This window comes from Oculina patagonica, chromosome 3, assembly GCF_052425735.1.
Source record: "Oculina patagonica isolate OP01 chromosome 3, crgOcupat, whole genome shotgun sequence".
NCBI lineage: Eukaryota > Metazoa > Cnidaria > Anthozoa > Scleractinia > Oculinidae > Oculina > Oculina patagonica.
Window position 1 is genome coordinate 5049040 of NC_135760.1, and position 16540 is coordinate 5065579.

At 36.8% G+C, this 16540-nt stretch overlaps 2 protein-coding genes across 2 annotated transcripts; one reads left to right on the plus strand and one right to left on the minus strand.

Moving 5' to 3' along the window:
- The first annotated feature begins 603 nt into the window (after positions 1 to 603).
- On the plus strand, positions 604 to 6052 carry LOC144645217 (ubiquitin-conjugating enzyme E2 W-like). Its single transcript, XM_078504717.1, has 6 exons — positions 604 to 777; positions 925 to 953; positions 1346 to 1419; positions 3660 to 3815; positions 5009 to 5084; positions 5357 to 6052. The coding sequence occupies exons 1-6, from the start codon at positions 671 to 673 to the stop codon at positions 5368 to 5370; spliced, it is 456 nt and encodes a 151-aa protein (XP_078360843.1). The 5' UTR covers positions 604 to 670; the 3' UTR covers positions 5371 to 6052.
- Positions 6053 to 7890: 1838 nt separating this feature from the next.
- LOC144645198 (uncharacterized) lies at positions 7891 to 12766 on the minus strand. Its single transcript, XM_078504689.1, has 4 exons — positions 12605 to 12766; positions 10038 to 10185; positions 9353 to 9462; positions 7891 to 8977 (listed from the first exon to the last, which is right to left on the minus strand). The coding sequence occupies exons 1-4, from the start codon at positions 12764 to 12766 to the stop codon at positions 8642 to 8644; spliced, it is 756 nt and encodes a 251-aa protein (XP_078360815.1). The 3' UTR covers positions 7891 to 8641.
- Between the last annotated feature and the right edge of the window lie 3774 nt (positions 12767 to 16540).

The following is a 16540-nucleotide window of genomic DNA, read 5'->3' on the forward strand; positions in this document are numbered from 1 at the left end:
GAAGCCTTATCCAAAAGAACTAGTCAACGTCGCGAACCAGCTTTCGATCGTGCTAGTGACAAGATTGGGAACAAAGTAAAAGCGTAGATTGAGTGGTAGTTATTTACAGCACCGAAATTAAAATTGGTTGCACTGCTTCTCAGGGATCTTATTTGCCTCTACGTTTCAGGACTATTGAATGATCTTGATTTGAGGATAAATCAAAGTGCGGAGTATTGGCTGGACGGAAACACGCAGTTCGCAAAGCAACCATATAAATCTTCGATCCACTCGAACATTTTTGTTGAATTTGAAAAACAGAAAGTACAGTAAGCTGTCGATTTGTGATAGAAATCTTGTGAGGGTAAACGCAATTATTGCAAATGGCCGCTGCATATTTTCGTACAGAGTCAAAACAAAGTCAAATATTGCTTCCCTGCCCCTACCCGTCGAAAAAACAACTTCGCTCAAAGACCGAACTGCAACAGAGTTTAGTTACCAGTCTTATGCTGCGTGTTACTAGATAGAACGCGTGATATGATTGGCTCATGATATCACATTACGTCATAGGACTGGTTCGCCAGATAGGACAGAACCACAACGGCACACTTGTCAAGAAATTTCCATATTTAGAGCCCATTCCTTTTGCGCTACGTGATGATATCGAGGCAACCATAACAGTACGTCAAATATGGCGGCTTGGCAGAGAAGGTTACAGAAAGAGCTGATGGAAATCAAAAATAAGCCACCGCCTGGAATGCACCTTGATAGTGATTCAGTGTCTTCGAATCTCGCCACGTAAGTGTTAGATTTCCTTGTTTTATATTTAAGAAGACTAAACCATTCTTTTGCCAATTATAAACGTCGAAATTTGGATGACTTTGAAACTTGCACTTCCGTAAATTTTTCTGCGTGTAAACGTCTGGTTTTCTTTTGTCGTTTTAGGTGGATTATTCATGTAGAAGGAGCCCAAGGCAAGTGAATTTTATTGTGTTTCATAACAGAGATCAAGAAGTACTTGATGTCGGATTTCTCTGTCCTCGAACGTGATAAATTTAATTTGCTTTCGCGGAAAACCCTTAAAATATTTGTCAGAAGGTGAAACATTCCCGAAATTTTCGATCGACCTGGTATATAAATAGCATATGAGCAATTGCATATCTAAAAGTGAAATTACAAAAGAAGAGACAGAAATGCTAAAAAGAAGCGGATAAACTCAATGAATGCATGTCAATAATTTTTGCAAATGGGATGTTTAATCTTAATTTGATGTTTGTTTTTAATTGTCAAGCTTGAAATTATAATGACTCGAAATAATCGACAGACATGTTGTATAATTGACATGTTTCATTTTATTTACTTTCAGGTACATTGTATGATGGAGAAAAATTTCAGCTCGAGTTCAAATTTGGATCCAGGTATCCCTTTGAGTCACCTGAGGTAACAAATTAATACTTTATTTTATTTTTGTATTTATTTATTATTATTTTACACATTTTCTGCTTTCAAAAAGGGTCATAATTGGCAGTTATACCTAAACATACCTTTTTGGTATGCTTTGGTAGCTATTCATGCAAGTTGAAGAAGCCATGGTTCATATTTGGCAAGATGCAGTTGAGCCAAAATACCCATGGCAAGACCAAATGTGCCTGATATAGTCCATTTCGCAGATACGGCAGCCATATTGATTTTGCCCCCAGGGCATCCTATAATGCTTATTGATATGATTTATTCTTTTATTGTGATAATTCTGCAATTACCATCATAAAAACTCTATTAAATATTATAGGATGCTCTGGGGGGCAGAATCAACATTGCCACTGTATCTGCGAAATCGACTATGCTGCTGAACTATACCAAAAAGTACAATAATTTACTGTACCTAAATTCAGCCAAAACTCCTATGATATCAGGGAAGCAGGCATGATGCAGTGGTAAGAGCCCTCGCCTCCTACCAATTTGTGGTCTGGGTACCATTCCCGGACCAGGGCTCGACACTAACACTCTCCCGATTTCCACTGGAAAGTAAATTTTCTTCTTGGAAAGTAAAAAAACGAAAATGAACCAAAATACTTACCCGATCTGGAAAGTAAATTTTAGGCTTTACTGGAAAGCAAATTTTATGCTTAAAAGGCTTAAGTGGAAAACAGTGTGTAAAAATTATGATAATGATAAAAAATAGCCAAATGACAATGACAACTCGTCTTAAAAAGACAAATTTTACGCTATTCTCGCATTCTCCGCCATATTGGATCAAGAGAACTCCCGAGGAGGTCTGGGTACTATAAACACACGTGGTATGGTGCAATATTGATCTTCTGTCGCGAAGGTATGTAACAAAATCTTTCCAGGGAAATGAGTCTCTTTTAGTTTGGTTTTTCTCGACGTAGTAGTGATGTTGGACAAAAAGAAGGCGAAAAAGAAAAAGTTGACGAAGGACAAACGGGCAAAAGCACTTCAGATGTACGCGTTCAGGACAGATTTCCCAATGTCCTTATGTTGGTTGAAATTATACTGAATCTACCGCTGTCAACAGCATTTTGTGAGCGAGGTTTTTCAGTAATGGGGAAAATAAAGTCAGACTGGAAATCATGCTTGTCAGTTGAAGTATTAGACTGTCTCACGAGGATTCGTATTGAAGGGACTAGTGTTTCACAGCCGAGTTTAACCCTCAACCTGGAGTGCAGTTTTGGTGCGCTAGTGGAACGAGGATGAGACGTCCAACTTTTAACAACTAAAACAATGCCGTGACACATAGTAAGATTTTTTTAATATTAATTAAACATGGTTAGCAACTTTTGAACTGTCGTCCATTTTGGAAAGTAAAATTTTGAGATGGAAAGTAAAATTTGAAGGCTACTTTCCAACATGGAAAGTCGCGTAAAAAATTAGTGTCGAGCCCTGCGGACCAAGCGTCATAATGGGTAGAGGGTACCAAAGGGTTTGAGCATGACATGTGAAAAGGGCAAAAATTAGACCGTGATGCGTGAAACGGGATGACAAACACCCCTTTGCTACCCTCTGGGTAGAGTTCATTGTTGGTTCTCCTCCTTCACTCCAATGGTTTTTCTCCCTCCACAAAATCCAACACTTCTTATTCCATATTTGATTGAAAATCAGAAGGCCACAGTTTTGTTAGTTGAAAGACTGTTATGTGTGACCCTTGAAAAAATGTCAATTAATTGTTACATTTTATTTATTTATTTTAAAATTTATTAACTATTTTATCAAGTCATTGACTTGATATTGTAGGAATCGAGTACAGAAAGTAAGGCTTCTGATTGGCAAATTGCAAATTTTGCTGGTACAGCAAAATGAGCTGGATTCATGTAAACTATGTTATTATAGTCCATTTTACAGTTGCCTGCCAAGTCCTGGCCTTTGAATGGTAGTGAGGCTGGAGGTGACCTTGCATTGATACAATCCTCCCTGCTTTATCATGTAAATGCAAACTAGTTAGCATCAGAACAACATGATTTACACAACAAAAGCAGTGAGGTCTGTATCAAAACAAGGTCACCTCTAGCCTCACTTCCATTCAAAGGCCAGGTCCTGAGAAGACAACTGTAAAATGGTCTATTGTCTGGAACAGACATGTATGTATGGTTCTCAAAACTAATGTTAATTAAAAAGAAATATATTGCAGTTAGTAAGGAGAATTAATGTTTTGATTTTTGCAGGTTATATTTGGAGGATCAAACATTCCAGTCCATCCTCATGTGTATAGTAATGGACACATCTGCCTGTCAATTCTGACAGACGACTGGTCTCCCGCTCTCTCTGTGGAGTCTGTTTGCCTCAGTATTGTTAGCATGCTGAGTAGCTGTCATGAAAAGGTAAGGTGACTGAGACCAGGGGGGTTCGGGTTTGGGTTTTTTTTTTTTTTTTTGTGTTTTATCATCTTTGCCCCCCCGGAAGCCTTTATGGCAGGTGTACGGTAAACAGAGCTTATGCATAACTGTTAAACTAAGAAAAGTGTTCATAAATGCCAAAAATATGTATGAAATGTTCACTATTTTGTGACCAATCGTAGGCATAATCTTGAAACCGCAACAAAAGAAGGCTACTAATGCACTTGCCACAGCAAAAATCTTGAATTGATTACTTTTTTTTATCATGTTCCTTAAGAGTAGCATTACTACAGGGTTCGTACACGCCTTGAAAGTCCTTGAATCTCAAAATAAAAATTCAAGGCCTTGAAAGTCCTTGAAATTGGTTTTCAGTCCTTGATTTTTTTATTGAACGTCAAAAGGCTTTAAGGCAATTAGAAGACAAATAAACCCCACTTCCTTATCTTACATGAATTCAAATGTGTTATTCCAATTTGCAAGCCAAATGCACTACACAAGAGAAATTTGATAGATTTGAACAGATTTGAAGAAAATTTTTTGGCAGTACCTGGGGGGTAAGGGTTCAGTGGTGCCAACCTGTGATAGACTAGCATCCATTTCAGGGGAAGTAGCAATACTCCTATTTGCTTAATGCTACAAGAACTGCTTATCTTTACAATGATGTTGGATTAATTCCAATTAAACTCAAAAAATATTATGTGTGTTCTAAATCCACATGGGTCGGCACACAAGCTTAGGACCGGACTACACCTAAAGGCAATATTTTGTGCTTTTTTTATTTTTCATCCCAAACTGCTTTTTTCTTTCCAGAAATTGTGCCATTCGGTTTCAACATAATCATACTTTTTCTTGCTCCTCCTTCAATATTCATTTCAATATTAAGTACAGTCAATCCCTGCAAAATGACTGTAAATTAAGCCTTTACAGTCCCCTGTTTACTACAAACAACTCTTTTTTTTGTTGTTTCCCAGCTCCTACACCTCCTCTTAAAGTACCCCCTTTAGGCCCCTTTATAGAGACCCCCATTAATGCAGACAGAAGAAGAAGAATCGTTTATTAAAAACTTTAACACTTAGCAGTCCTTGGTCTGAATTACGTGTATTGTTACAATTTCTAGACAAGTGCTTGTCCTTGAACATAAACTGACCAGTGCTTTGAAATTTCTTTATTTGTTACAGAAACTCCCTCCTGATAATAGTTGGTATGTTAAAACATGTCACAAAAGTCCAAAGAAAACAAGATGGTGGTATCATGGTAAGTGTGCTAAATCGACTTTCATTTGTATGTGCATTTGGTATAAATTATGTAAGGTTCTAATTGAAGGGAGGAAGGGCTTTAATTAAAAGAATTGAACTTTCCCATTGAAGGGCTCAAATTATTGTGAGTGCAGCAGGCATTTAGCAAGGATTTAAAAACTGGGAGTCCAAAATTTTTATAAGGCCTGACTTTTAGTTTTATAAGGCCTAACAATTGAATTATTAGTGATTAAAATTATTTTGATGAGGATTTTCCTAAATTTCTTGCAGATGATTCTGTATGACACAACTCAGTGGACAATAGGCACCATTAACATACTTTGGTTGTTTGTGAATTGTGTGACAAGTACGCCACTCACAGGCCTTTTAAAAAAAAAAACACAAACAATGGCCGGTGACGATTGCAGTGGTTGTACTGTCAATTAATGTACAGATCTTGAAAACTAGTATTAATATTGTAAGTTGTGATTTAAGAAAACCTTTCTTAGAAATCTTAACATTTTGGGATTTATGATTATAATGAATTATAAAATGATAATATTAATTTTCCAATTCTTACCAATAAACTGAAATCATTGACAAGCACGCTTCCATTTGCAAAAGTTCTCAAGGATGATGTTAGAGACAGGGAAACCATTTTTGGCAAAGTCTTACCTGAGTCAGTTTTCAAGAGCATATTATTTTAACCAACAGATGTCGGAGAGCAAGCTAAGCTGGCTCTTCAGACGAACTGTAAATAGATTTTAAAAGTTTTCTGGCATAAAAATGTTTCTTTTACTGAAATTGATAAACTTAAGTACTAAATAGGACTGTTAGTCTGGTAACCATGCAGCTGGTCTCTTGGTCAGTTTAGTTACAATGAAAGGGACCTGCCAACAAACAATAACTTAATTGAAACTGACTTACTGCGAAAATCGACTCGCTACGCACTTGTTTATTGCAATCAGTGATGTCACTTATCAAACTGATGGTGTTTAAGAGTGTCATTATTTTATTAGTAGCTGAGTGAACTATTTTTAATAGTTGTTGATATAAGAACTTAATTTAAAAGCCTCCTGAAAGGATTTTAACTGACCATTTTGCTACTCAGCATTAATATTAAACTAAATGTTTCTGGGTGCTGTGTGGTATTCATGATGGTGCAAGCACATTACTTTTTATTAATGTTAAATTAATAAAATTGTTGACCAGATTTGCCTGGCACACACAAATTAAAGAAAATGTTCTGGTGAATTTGAACTATTTTTAGATAAATTTATGGGGAAAAGGAAGGGAATTAATGAAGATTTAAAATGTACCTATTGATCCAATGAACAGGGATCATCTGATTGGGTGCTACCTTTTAGTGTTAAAATTAAAAAAAATGTCAGATTTGCTTGGCACACACAAATTATAAAAAATGTACGTAGTGAATTTGAACTTTGTTTAGTTGGGGGGAGAAGCATGAATGAACCGCGGTACGGGAGCACAGTGAAAAAAGAACCTGGCACACGGAATGTGTGAATTTGAACTGCGTTTAGATTGGGGAAATTAGAAAAAGAATTAATGAAGTTTTAAAATATAGCTATTGATTGAAATGAGCAGGAGCATCTGATTAGGAGCTACCGTTTAGAGTTAAAAATTATGAAGAAAAATGTCAGATTTGCCTGGAACACAAATTTATTACAGCAAATGTAGTAAATTAATTGAACTATGTTTAGATTGGGAAAAAGGAAGGAAAATATATGGCTATTGATCCAGGGGTCATCTGATCGGGAGCCTGCATGCAGACATCTCTTAGGTTGCCCACTATGGGTACCTCTCAAAATAAGGTACTTCGTTGGTTCTTTAAACAATGGATTACAGGCCGGAACAATGCCCCTACCTAGGAAACATGAGAAGTAGTGTTTACAATGGGCGGATAAAAATAGAGGTTCCAGCGAGGAAGTGTCTTACTGATCTCATTTTCCTAACTGCTAAAACAGGAAGGAAAAATATTCTACTGACTGCTTGTGTGTGTATTGTTAACTTTATTTGTTCTCCCTGCTTTTATTTCTTCTACAATATTTATTCTTTTCCTGTATTTCTGTAGAAACACACTAGCAAGCACCCCCCCCCCCCCCTCTCATTAATCCTTGCACAATATTATTAATAGTACATATCATATGTCATTTAAAAGTACTTCCATACACCCTGCCTACAGCTTTTGTTATGGCATTAGGCTAGGTTAAAATGTGCCCACTTTTCTACTTCTAATTAGCACCCAAGTGCTAATCCTTTCATCGATTGTATCAAACTATTATGTATGATATAATTGGTATACTTGTGTCAGTCACAAGAAAATGCATTAACAATTAATTTTAAATATCTTTTTAAATAATTTTAAATTTTCAGCTTAAATCTTGGACGCCGCATGGGGGAATTGAAGTAATGTTTAATTAATGAGCAGCAGTGTTTTATCACGTTTAAAACACGAAGCGCAGCCGAGTGTTTTAGACTTGATAAAACAGGAACTGTGAATTTATTGAACGGCTTAAAAATCTTCTGATGTAGATCGACTCATTCTTGCACTAATATTTAGATTTGGGGTTATTTTGGCCTAGAAAATTGGACGTAAAGTTTAGCCGTATCTTTATCAGATATAAAGACACTCATTAAACATTAATTTCTTTTGTATTTTCTTTATGAATTATTAATGAGTTTTTAACAATTGTGAAATGCGGGAGGTGTGTATTTCCCAGACCCTGACTAAGTTTCCTTGCCCGTTATCTTTATCAGTCTCATCGAGAAAGGACCAGAAACAACAATTTTGTTTTTTAATATAATGTTTAATGTTAACTTAAGATATACTCATGGAGTACAACATATATTCTGGTTACTGTACCAGTTACAAGTCATTATTATTAGCTAATGTTATGTTACCTATAAATGTAACTACTGTTTTTTTTCTCCTTACAGATAATATATTAATTATCCAATAGATAATATATTTATTACAATCTTACTAGTACTTTCAAGTTATACTTTGTAACATGGTAGTTTTAAACAAAATGCTCATAACCTTTCTAACAGTTACAAGGTTATCTAAACATTAAAAAAGTAATATAAACATCAATGCAAAAACTATATACACTGTTTATGAAGGGTTTCTCTACAACTCGCAGTAATGAAAATCTCCAGTAATTTCAATATTTTACCAATAGTAAATATTTAAATACTAAGGGCCAAAATTATTATTCATTATTGAAGTGACTAGAGAACAGTATTTAAGAAAGCTGTGGTCTAAAACAGGTTTCAACCACCAAACGCTGACACTTGATACACAAAATCAAAATGCAGTCTACAAACAGCATGGCTTCAACCTGCCTCAATTATTAGTATTATAAACAAGGTCTAAGTTATAATTTGTTAATATCTACTTGGTCCTTGACATACCAGGCCCAATATGGGAATAATAGGCATCTTTTATCTCCTTGGTAAAATATTCTATACTTTTATAAAAATTATATAATAAGTGGATCACTATGTATAAGTATAATTACCTAGTAATACAATTATACAGTTCAATGAGTAGCTCTAACAGGCTTCCACCTCTGAAGTCTGCCGATAGAAATTAGTTTTGAATTCTATACTGCAGAATTCATAATTGGAGCTAAAGGTTGTAGCAGCTTCAGCAAAACTTGGCATAAAATGAAACCATGTTTGCCTATCTTCTGGATATTTTTCTCCAACTTTCTTCATAAATGCCTTTCCCTCCTTGTCGCTGGCGAGAAACATTCCAGTGCTAAGTGACATGATAGTCCAGTAGTATCCATTCTCATACAAATGATCATGCTTATCGTCATGCGTCATGACTCTCTTGATTTGAAACATGAACTTCTCATCATTAGGTTCCTGGGCAACTGTCTTCTTCTAGGAACAAAATATGATGATTAGTTTTATTCACTTGAGCCACTGTGTATTAAATGTGTTTTTTTGATGTTATGTTGCTTCTGTTATTATGAAATTCCAATAATAAGGTCCCCTCCGAAAATAAGCTCCCCCCCCCCACCCCCTTAACTTAACTTCATTGAAGTTTTTTTAAAAATATTATACCGCCTGCAAATAAAACAAAATCTTAACAAACAGTAAACTTGTGCATTCTTTTTTATGACTTTCCTCTATTTTTGCTGTGCAGAATTTTTTTTTTTTTTTTTTTGGGGGGGGGGGGGATGGAGCAATTTCCCAACCACCCCTTTAAGATATAATAATGGTCCATCCTAATAAACTATTCTCATTAACACTCACCAATAAATATACTTGTTCATCTTCTGCGCACAAATAATAGTAACTTTGGTCTCCCATATCACATCTGAGGATATCTGCCTGATATCTGTCATTTCTGTCCAGGTGGAATACTGGAAATAAAAAATATGATGAAAAGGATGAATCTTTTTTTAATCATAGTCAAAAGTTTAAATTTGAAATAGAACTTGCTCAGGTCCACTGTCATTCAGTTAATGTAATGCTATGAAAAAATGTTGAGCTCAAAATTACATGTGGTTTCCCAAAATCATCATCAGGTTTCGGACCAGAACATATTTTGCTGTTAGTATCTTATGCCAGGGTTCATATTCTAATGCCGAAGGACTGTAAATGGGATAAGTAGGGTATATCTGTTTATAAATGTGTTAGAATGTCAGTTCTTATTGTACATGTTTTATACCGGATTAAATTTTAATTTTTTTTTTCAGTTTTTGCCCTCGCGTCTTTGTTTTTTTTTTTGGTAACTTGATATGCAATGTTAAAACCAATACATGTTATTGCATTATTTTGTCATCTGATTAAGTTTACTCTGCTATGTTTGTAAATCAAGTCAACATTCTGTTCGTCGTTCGATTTTAAGAAGTGTAGGCCGCTGTTAGATGTTTTTGTAAATACATTTTTGCAATCAGACCATCTATAAAACAGATAAAAGGTCATAAAAATTTACCAGTTTTCTCATCGCTCAGTCCTGTTCCAGTAAACATCACAGGGACGTGTACACCAGGGCGGCCACTTTTAACCTCTGCCATCAACAGATTTCCACCATGATGGGGTCCGGGTATATATTCACGAACAGCGGATTGAATCCAGTTTCCCTATCGAAGGAAAGATAAAAATTTGTCACGGATTTAATACACTTGAACAACACGTCATTTTCACCGTAACCTGCGATCAGGCGTTATTTTTCTCGCGGCGGAAGGGTCAACGAAAATCCTTTTTTTCTTTCTCTCTCTTTCCTACCGCCGCGAAAAACAGAACGCCTGGTCGCAGGTTATTGTCATCGAGCCCACTGCGTGAGTTGAAAATTAACAAGTACAAAAACATTCAATTCCCTCTACTCGAACTTAATTGAACAATTATTTGTTACTTGTACCTTAAACATTTTTCTAATAACGTTTTTGTTCCCAAGTAGATCAGCAGTGTATAGCTCCAAGGGCAGATAGCTGTAGAATATACAGCGAAATTCTGAGCCGGGGTCGTATATATACGAAAATCACAGGAAGTTAAATATGCAAATTGATGCTCGGGGATTCCCCGAAGTCACGCGCTCTGAGAAGAAAATGAAAACATAAAAAAACACGTGCACCCGCCCAGAAATTTCGCAATACTTTACACATTGATCGTGTTAAGCCGTGCTGTGTTCCAGTAAGACCGGTTAATTGGGTCTTTTGTTTATCATGTGCAGTGCTAGTGGGAAAAAACCCAAGATTTTGTTTTGAAAGAGAGGAGCATTTCGGAATTTGAAAACCGCCATGACACGCAAAGAAAGAAAAGAGCAACAATTGCCGAAATAATCTTTATGGATATTACAAAAAGACTAGTAGAATTTTCTTTAAGAAAATGAAAAGAGTAAAATTTCTTTTTTATTTGACGTAAAATTAGCATTTCTTTCCTCCGTTATTTTTAGGGCTGTCACGCGATCTATGGCGTGACGTGGGCGACAATCGTTTTGTAATTCAACAATTAAACTGTCTTTTTATTGCACTATTCTGCACAAAAATATTTATACAAATACTTTTTGTAGAAAATATGATTGTGGAAGCGCCCAGTAAAGGAGAGAGCAACATAAATTTAAATACTTCTAGAACTTATTTTGGAAGATTCCAAGCACCTGAAAGCTGCTCTGATAAATCTGTTTGAAAATGAAAATATTTAAATCAGTGCATTTTATTTAGGAAATTTAAGTCACGGGATATTTGGCATCTTTGACATCGTTGGTTATTTTTATTAAAAATGAAGCAGGTTGACTATACTTGAAAAACCAGTAAGTAAACCAGTTGCGCACATGATTTGTGCCGTGACAGTACCATGATTTTCACACTTGAAATATATCCTGTCGTTGTAATAATTCGCGACTTGTGATAGCATTCTCTTCGCCGTGAGATCGAAAGGGGCGACGAAAGGAGAAGTGCACGTTTAGCAGCGAAAGGCAAAACAAAGGATAAAGAAGACTCGCTTCCTAAAGAGCAAAGAACGCCTTTAAATAGCTTGTGCAGATTTACGTTAGCGAATATTTCAAGGAGTGCAGTGACCCTGTTTACATGTAAATAGTCTGGAATCTTGAATGATAAATAATGATCTTTGTACCCCCTCGATTGCATCATCAAATCAATTCTTCACAGTTTTCAGTCACGGAAGAGCGTCTGTTTTTTTAAAGCCAACTAAAAGCCTGGGCAGAAATGCAAAATTTGCTCTTTTCAAATATTACAAGAAGCCCACATGAATGAAAAACTGTGGCCTTGTCACGAACATTTCTAAATGGCGTACAAAACTGAAGTTTAATATTTGGCGCTAGGTTTTTTGTTCCCTTTCCTAATTTCTTCCATCCTTTTCCTACTACGCGGGTTGGAATTGGCGAATGATACATTTCATCTCATTTTGAAATGTTTTCTTTTTTTCCTTTTGAAGAAGAGCGCGACAAAGCAAAGTACACCTGTTAGCTCCTGTTGTCACACAACGCTCCCCCCACCCCCACCCCACTCCCGCGCCTCGCTGTTATGTAATCAATTTGATGGGATTCCCCGCAGATGTCTCGACTTAGGTGACAAAAACAGAGCAGCGATTCTCAAAGTACACGACGAAATCGTATCATTTTTGACTGATCCAAGTTCCCATACTTAAGAGAGACATAAACTACTTTCTAAGAGAGACAAACTATTTTCTAGATAAAACTATGGACTGGTGCAGACGCTTTTTACTGTAAATTCTGTCCGCGTTATATATCGACGCAAAATCGCTCGTTTGAAAATATTTACATCGATCGCTTGAAAATCATTGCTCGCTTGAAAATATTCATCTTGAAAGTATAAACGATCGGAAATTATTTAGTGTAACTGTAAAGTAATACTATAAAACTCAACCCACACTGAATTTCGTCATTCAAAACAAGCATAAATACACGCGCTAAGAAATATCACGCTTTTTGCGTTCAATAATAGTTCTGCCAGTGTAGGCGTTTGAGCTTGAAAGATCTTGAAATGGACAAATAATTAAGATTATATTGAATGTGTTTACCTTTGTTACTTGTACAAATTCCTGCTCTGCTTCAGTTGATACCAATTTCGACATGGACATGATTTCGCAGTACAAAGACACTTTAACTTGATTTCGTTTTCTTTGTTCTTTCGAGACTAACGTTTGAACTACGACAATTTTTCTGAGCTCTGTTATATACATGTACTGTACCTAACGTAGGGAAAAGTCCCGAAAATAACTCTAGCCAATAAGTGGCTACAGCGAGGGAAATTTCGCAGTCATGAGGCAATATAAAATTCCCCTAGAGTGGAAGTTTCGATTTGAAATGGCGAACTTTGGACCACCGTTGTTAGAAGCTCCCAGACTCACGGCAGACTGGCCCTCAGGCAAATTGAACTAAAAAGTCTTTTTTGTGTGATACTTCCGTGAAGTTTGAAAGGAACAGGGTTTGAGAATATCTCTTTTCACACAGAACAATGCTGTTCTATTAAAATTACTGATGGACACAGAGTAAGATATACGGAGCAGAATACGTATTGCACACTAGTACCTTTTTTAGATCACGAGGATTGTTATGTCAGTTTATAAGACGTTTCTCACAACACGTGTAATATTTTGTGTGTTTGCCAGTAATTTTACGTGACCAATATTTTACTTGAGTGATGGGAAAAACTGATGTTTCTGCGGTCGCTACTTGTTAGCCGCAGTTTTAAGTGCATGCAGATGAATACATTTGCCATGACAACTTCACGGGGATCCGGCTTTGCAATTTTCTTGCACTAAAAAATACTGATAGTTAAACCTGTAATAAAGTGGATGAACAGTTATCCTTAGGGAATGTCTAACTGGCCGCTTACCAGTAATGCAAGTTTGTGACAAGTTGACAGTTTAATACAGGTCCAATTGTCATCAAGAGATTCCACGTAATACGAATTTGACGTCAGGGACAGTCCCACACAAAATGAAATGGTCACTATGAGAGACACGCATCTCTTTTTTGCTATTTTTTTTTTAAAAAATACGGCTTTTTAACTAGTGTGGTCATGCCCATGCGGCCTTTTATGACCGTTAAACCAAGGAGAAATGCAATCGTTGGGACTTATTATGGGACTTGAGAGTTTATATAGTTATAGTAACATTCATGCAGAATCGAACCAAAGAACAATCGATGAAGATCGATTATGTTAAAAGTCACAACATTTTCCGTCATCGATTGGTCATCGATTTCCAATATCAATCGATTAATAGGCCATTTTCGAGTTAACCTTTGTCTCTGTTTCAAAACGAGTCTACGTGCAAAACCATTCAAATGCAAATGAGTTTCACCTACGGGTTTATTTTCATGCTTACCGTACCCAAATTCGCAAGTAGCCAATCAGAAGCGCGATCTACTGTCCTGATATCCTACGATATCAAGTCACTGACCTGATATGCCCCCATATCACGGTCACTTTGAAGTAAAGTAGTGTTACTGTACGATGAATTGAAAAGAGGATTTACCAATAAAACAGAACTTCATAATTTAAATATAGCGGTGTTTAGCGGTCGTAAAAAGAGAAAAACTTTCCCACCAAAACTAAACTTGAGCACGTTCGCCAATTGCGCGATGTTTGCCGACGAGTACTGAGACATTCAGACTGAAAAAAAAGGAGTCGGAATTTCAAAATTTTTCGCTTTATTTTGATTTTGAAAATTTAGAGAATGAAACTCTAAACAAACGAGTGGAAAAAAGGCAGAAGAAGGACTTGGTCAAAGTGTTGAAGACCAAGTCAACACAATTTGCAATACGTACCTAGCAAGCATGGCTTCAATAGAGCGATAAATATAACCGGAGTTTTGGCTGAATTTGGGTACGGTAAATACCTAATCGAACCTTTTTGGTACGCTTCGGCTGCATATCAGGCTCGTTTGGTCTCGCCATGGGTATTTTGGCTCGACTGCGTCTCGCCAAAATACGAACCATGGCTCGACCAAACTCGCCTGATATGCCGCCGAAGCGTACCAAAAAGGTACGATTAGGTATAAAAATCAAACTCATTTCCATTTGAATGGTTTCGCATGTAGACTTGTTTTGAAACAGAGGCAAAGGATAACTCGGAAATGGCCTATTGGCAACTAACCGGCTAGCACTGACCAAATTTGGAAGTTGTTTCTATTATTGGACGATTGACGTCAATCGTCCAATAAAGGAAAAACTATTAGACGATAGATGTTACGCAACCACGGCTTTGCTGCCGGGCGTGAAAATGGCCGCAAGGTTTGAGCATTACGAAGAGGACTATTTTGCAAGTTATTAGAAGACAAGGATAGTCAAAACACGGAAAAAGCAACGGACGGGAGTCGATCGATCTTGTAAGCGTATCTTCAAGAGATAAAATCCCTGATCCAGCCACAATTTTACGAAAAACTTTATGCCGAAGTGAGAAAGAAGGATGGAAAACTGTACTTGAAAACCTCGCTTTGTGCTATCAGATTTGGCTTCAATAGACACTTCAAGCAAGTGCTAAATATCGACAATATAAAGGATAAGGAATTTACTGAAGGTAACCGAGTTTTTTAAGCTTAAATCAAACTCAAAAACGAAAGTCGTATATTGTGTACTTTTCATATTGTCTCAAAACCCTATTAAATTTATTTTGTGCATTTGGAGCTCTGGAAATATTTTGAATGAATATTAACGCCCTCCTCGATCTGCATAATTCTTCATATGAGAGTTTTGTTGAGTGTCGTAAAACCAAACAGGGGGGGAAAGGGGGGTTTTTTTTTTTTTTTTTTTGAAGGGGCGGTTAAAAAAAAAAAAATCAATATATACTCAGCCACATCCAATAATTGCTACCCTGGGTGCCAGAGGTTTTTCTTGCGCGGTTTAGAAAACTGTGGTTCATGAACTGATGACAGCCAACAAGGACTTCCTTACAATATGCGGGCATCGAGGAAAGCCTGTTGGAAACATGAAAAAAGTGGGGTCGGCTATTTTGCGAGGTGAGTTCACCGAAATGCCCTCCGTCATGGAGGGCAAGACTAGTACTGTTTTCCCTGACGAAGTCCCATTTTCTGACATTTTCAATTTTAACTTTGTTCGTTCTGACAATGACAATGTTCGTTTAATTTAAAATGACTTTGTTTTTTACTGAACATTTAGTTCCATCTTAGCTATATGTCCACTAAAAACTGATTTACACGATATCAAATCTTGCTACGACAACATTGATAATATTAGTAGCCGCTAACATATAGTACTGGCAGGCTGAGGTGTTCAGCCTGTCAGAAACAATTTTCAGTGAGACGATTTCATTGGTTGCGAACTGAAATCAACTGGCTTTTGGTGTGACGTGTTCCAAACTTGTCTCATTTTGTAAACTAAAAATAGAATGAAATCGGCACAAGAAGAGTCTAGATTCTCGTGAATAAAGTTCAATCTCCGTTTTGTTGTAAGGGTTTAAACAATCGAAAACAAGGCTTGGAAGTAGTGAAAGATTCATTTAGCTATCATGCATTTTTAAGCAAAATCACAGAATTTCCTACCTGCAAGTGACCTAAGCTTAGCGGAAATCGAACCCATGGCCTCCCAGATCCGGTTAACCGCTTTAACCAACTGAGCTACGAGAGACCAACCGGTATCTGGGAGGCCATGGGTTCGATTCCCGTCGGGGACTCAGATTTTTTCTTTGTCCCACGCTCGTGTCATGTTGAATAATTTCTTCACCAAAACTCAGAAAGTTTGGCAGTGTTTGGTTAAATCAAAGTTATAAAAGTTCAAAGTTAACGCGGGCCTCAAAAGCCCCCCCCCCCCCCGGGTCTGAATAGGGTTAAATCTCGTCTTAACTGAAGGCCGCATATTGTCCTCGTACTGTATTATTCTGTCTTACTTACTTGGGTGGTGTGAATTCCTTATGGAACTCACGTTATTGACCTTCTACTGGATTATTCTGTCTTACTTGGGTGGTGAGTTCCTTATGGAACTCATCTTATCTG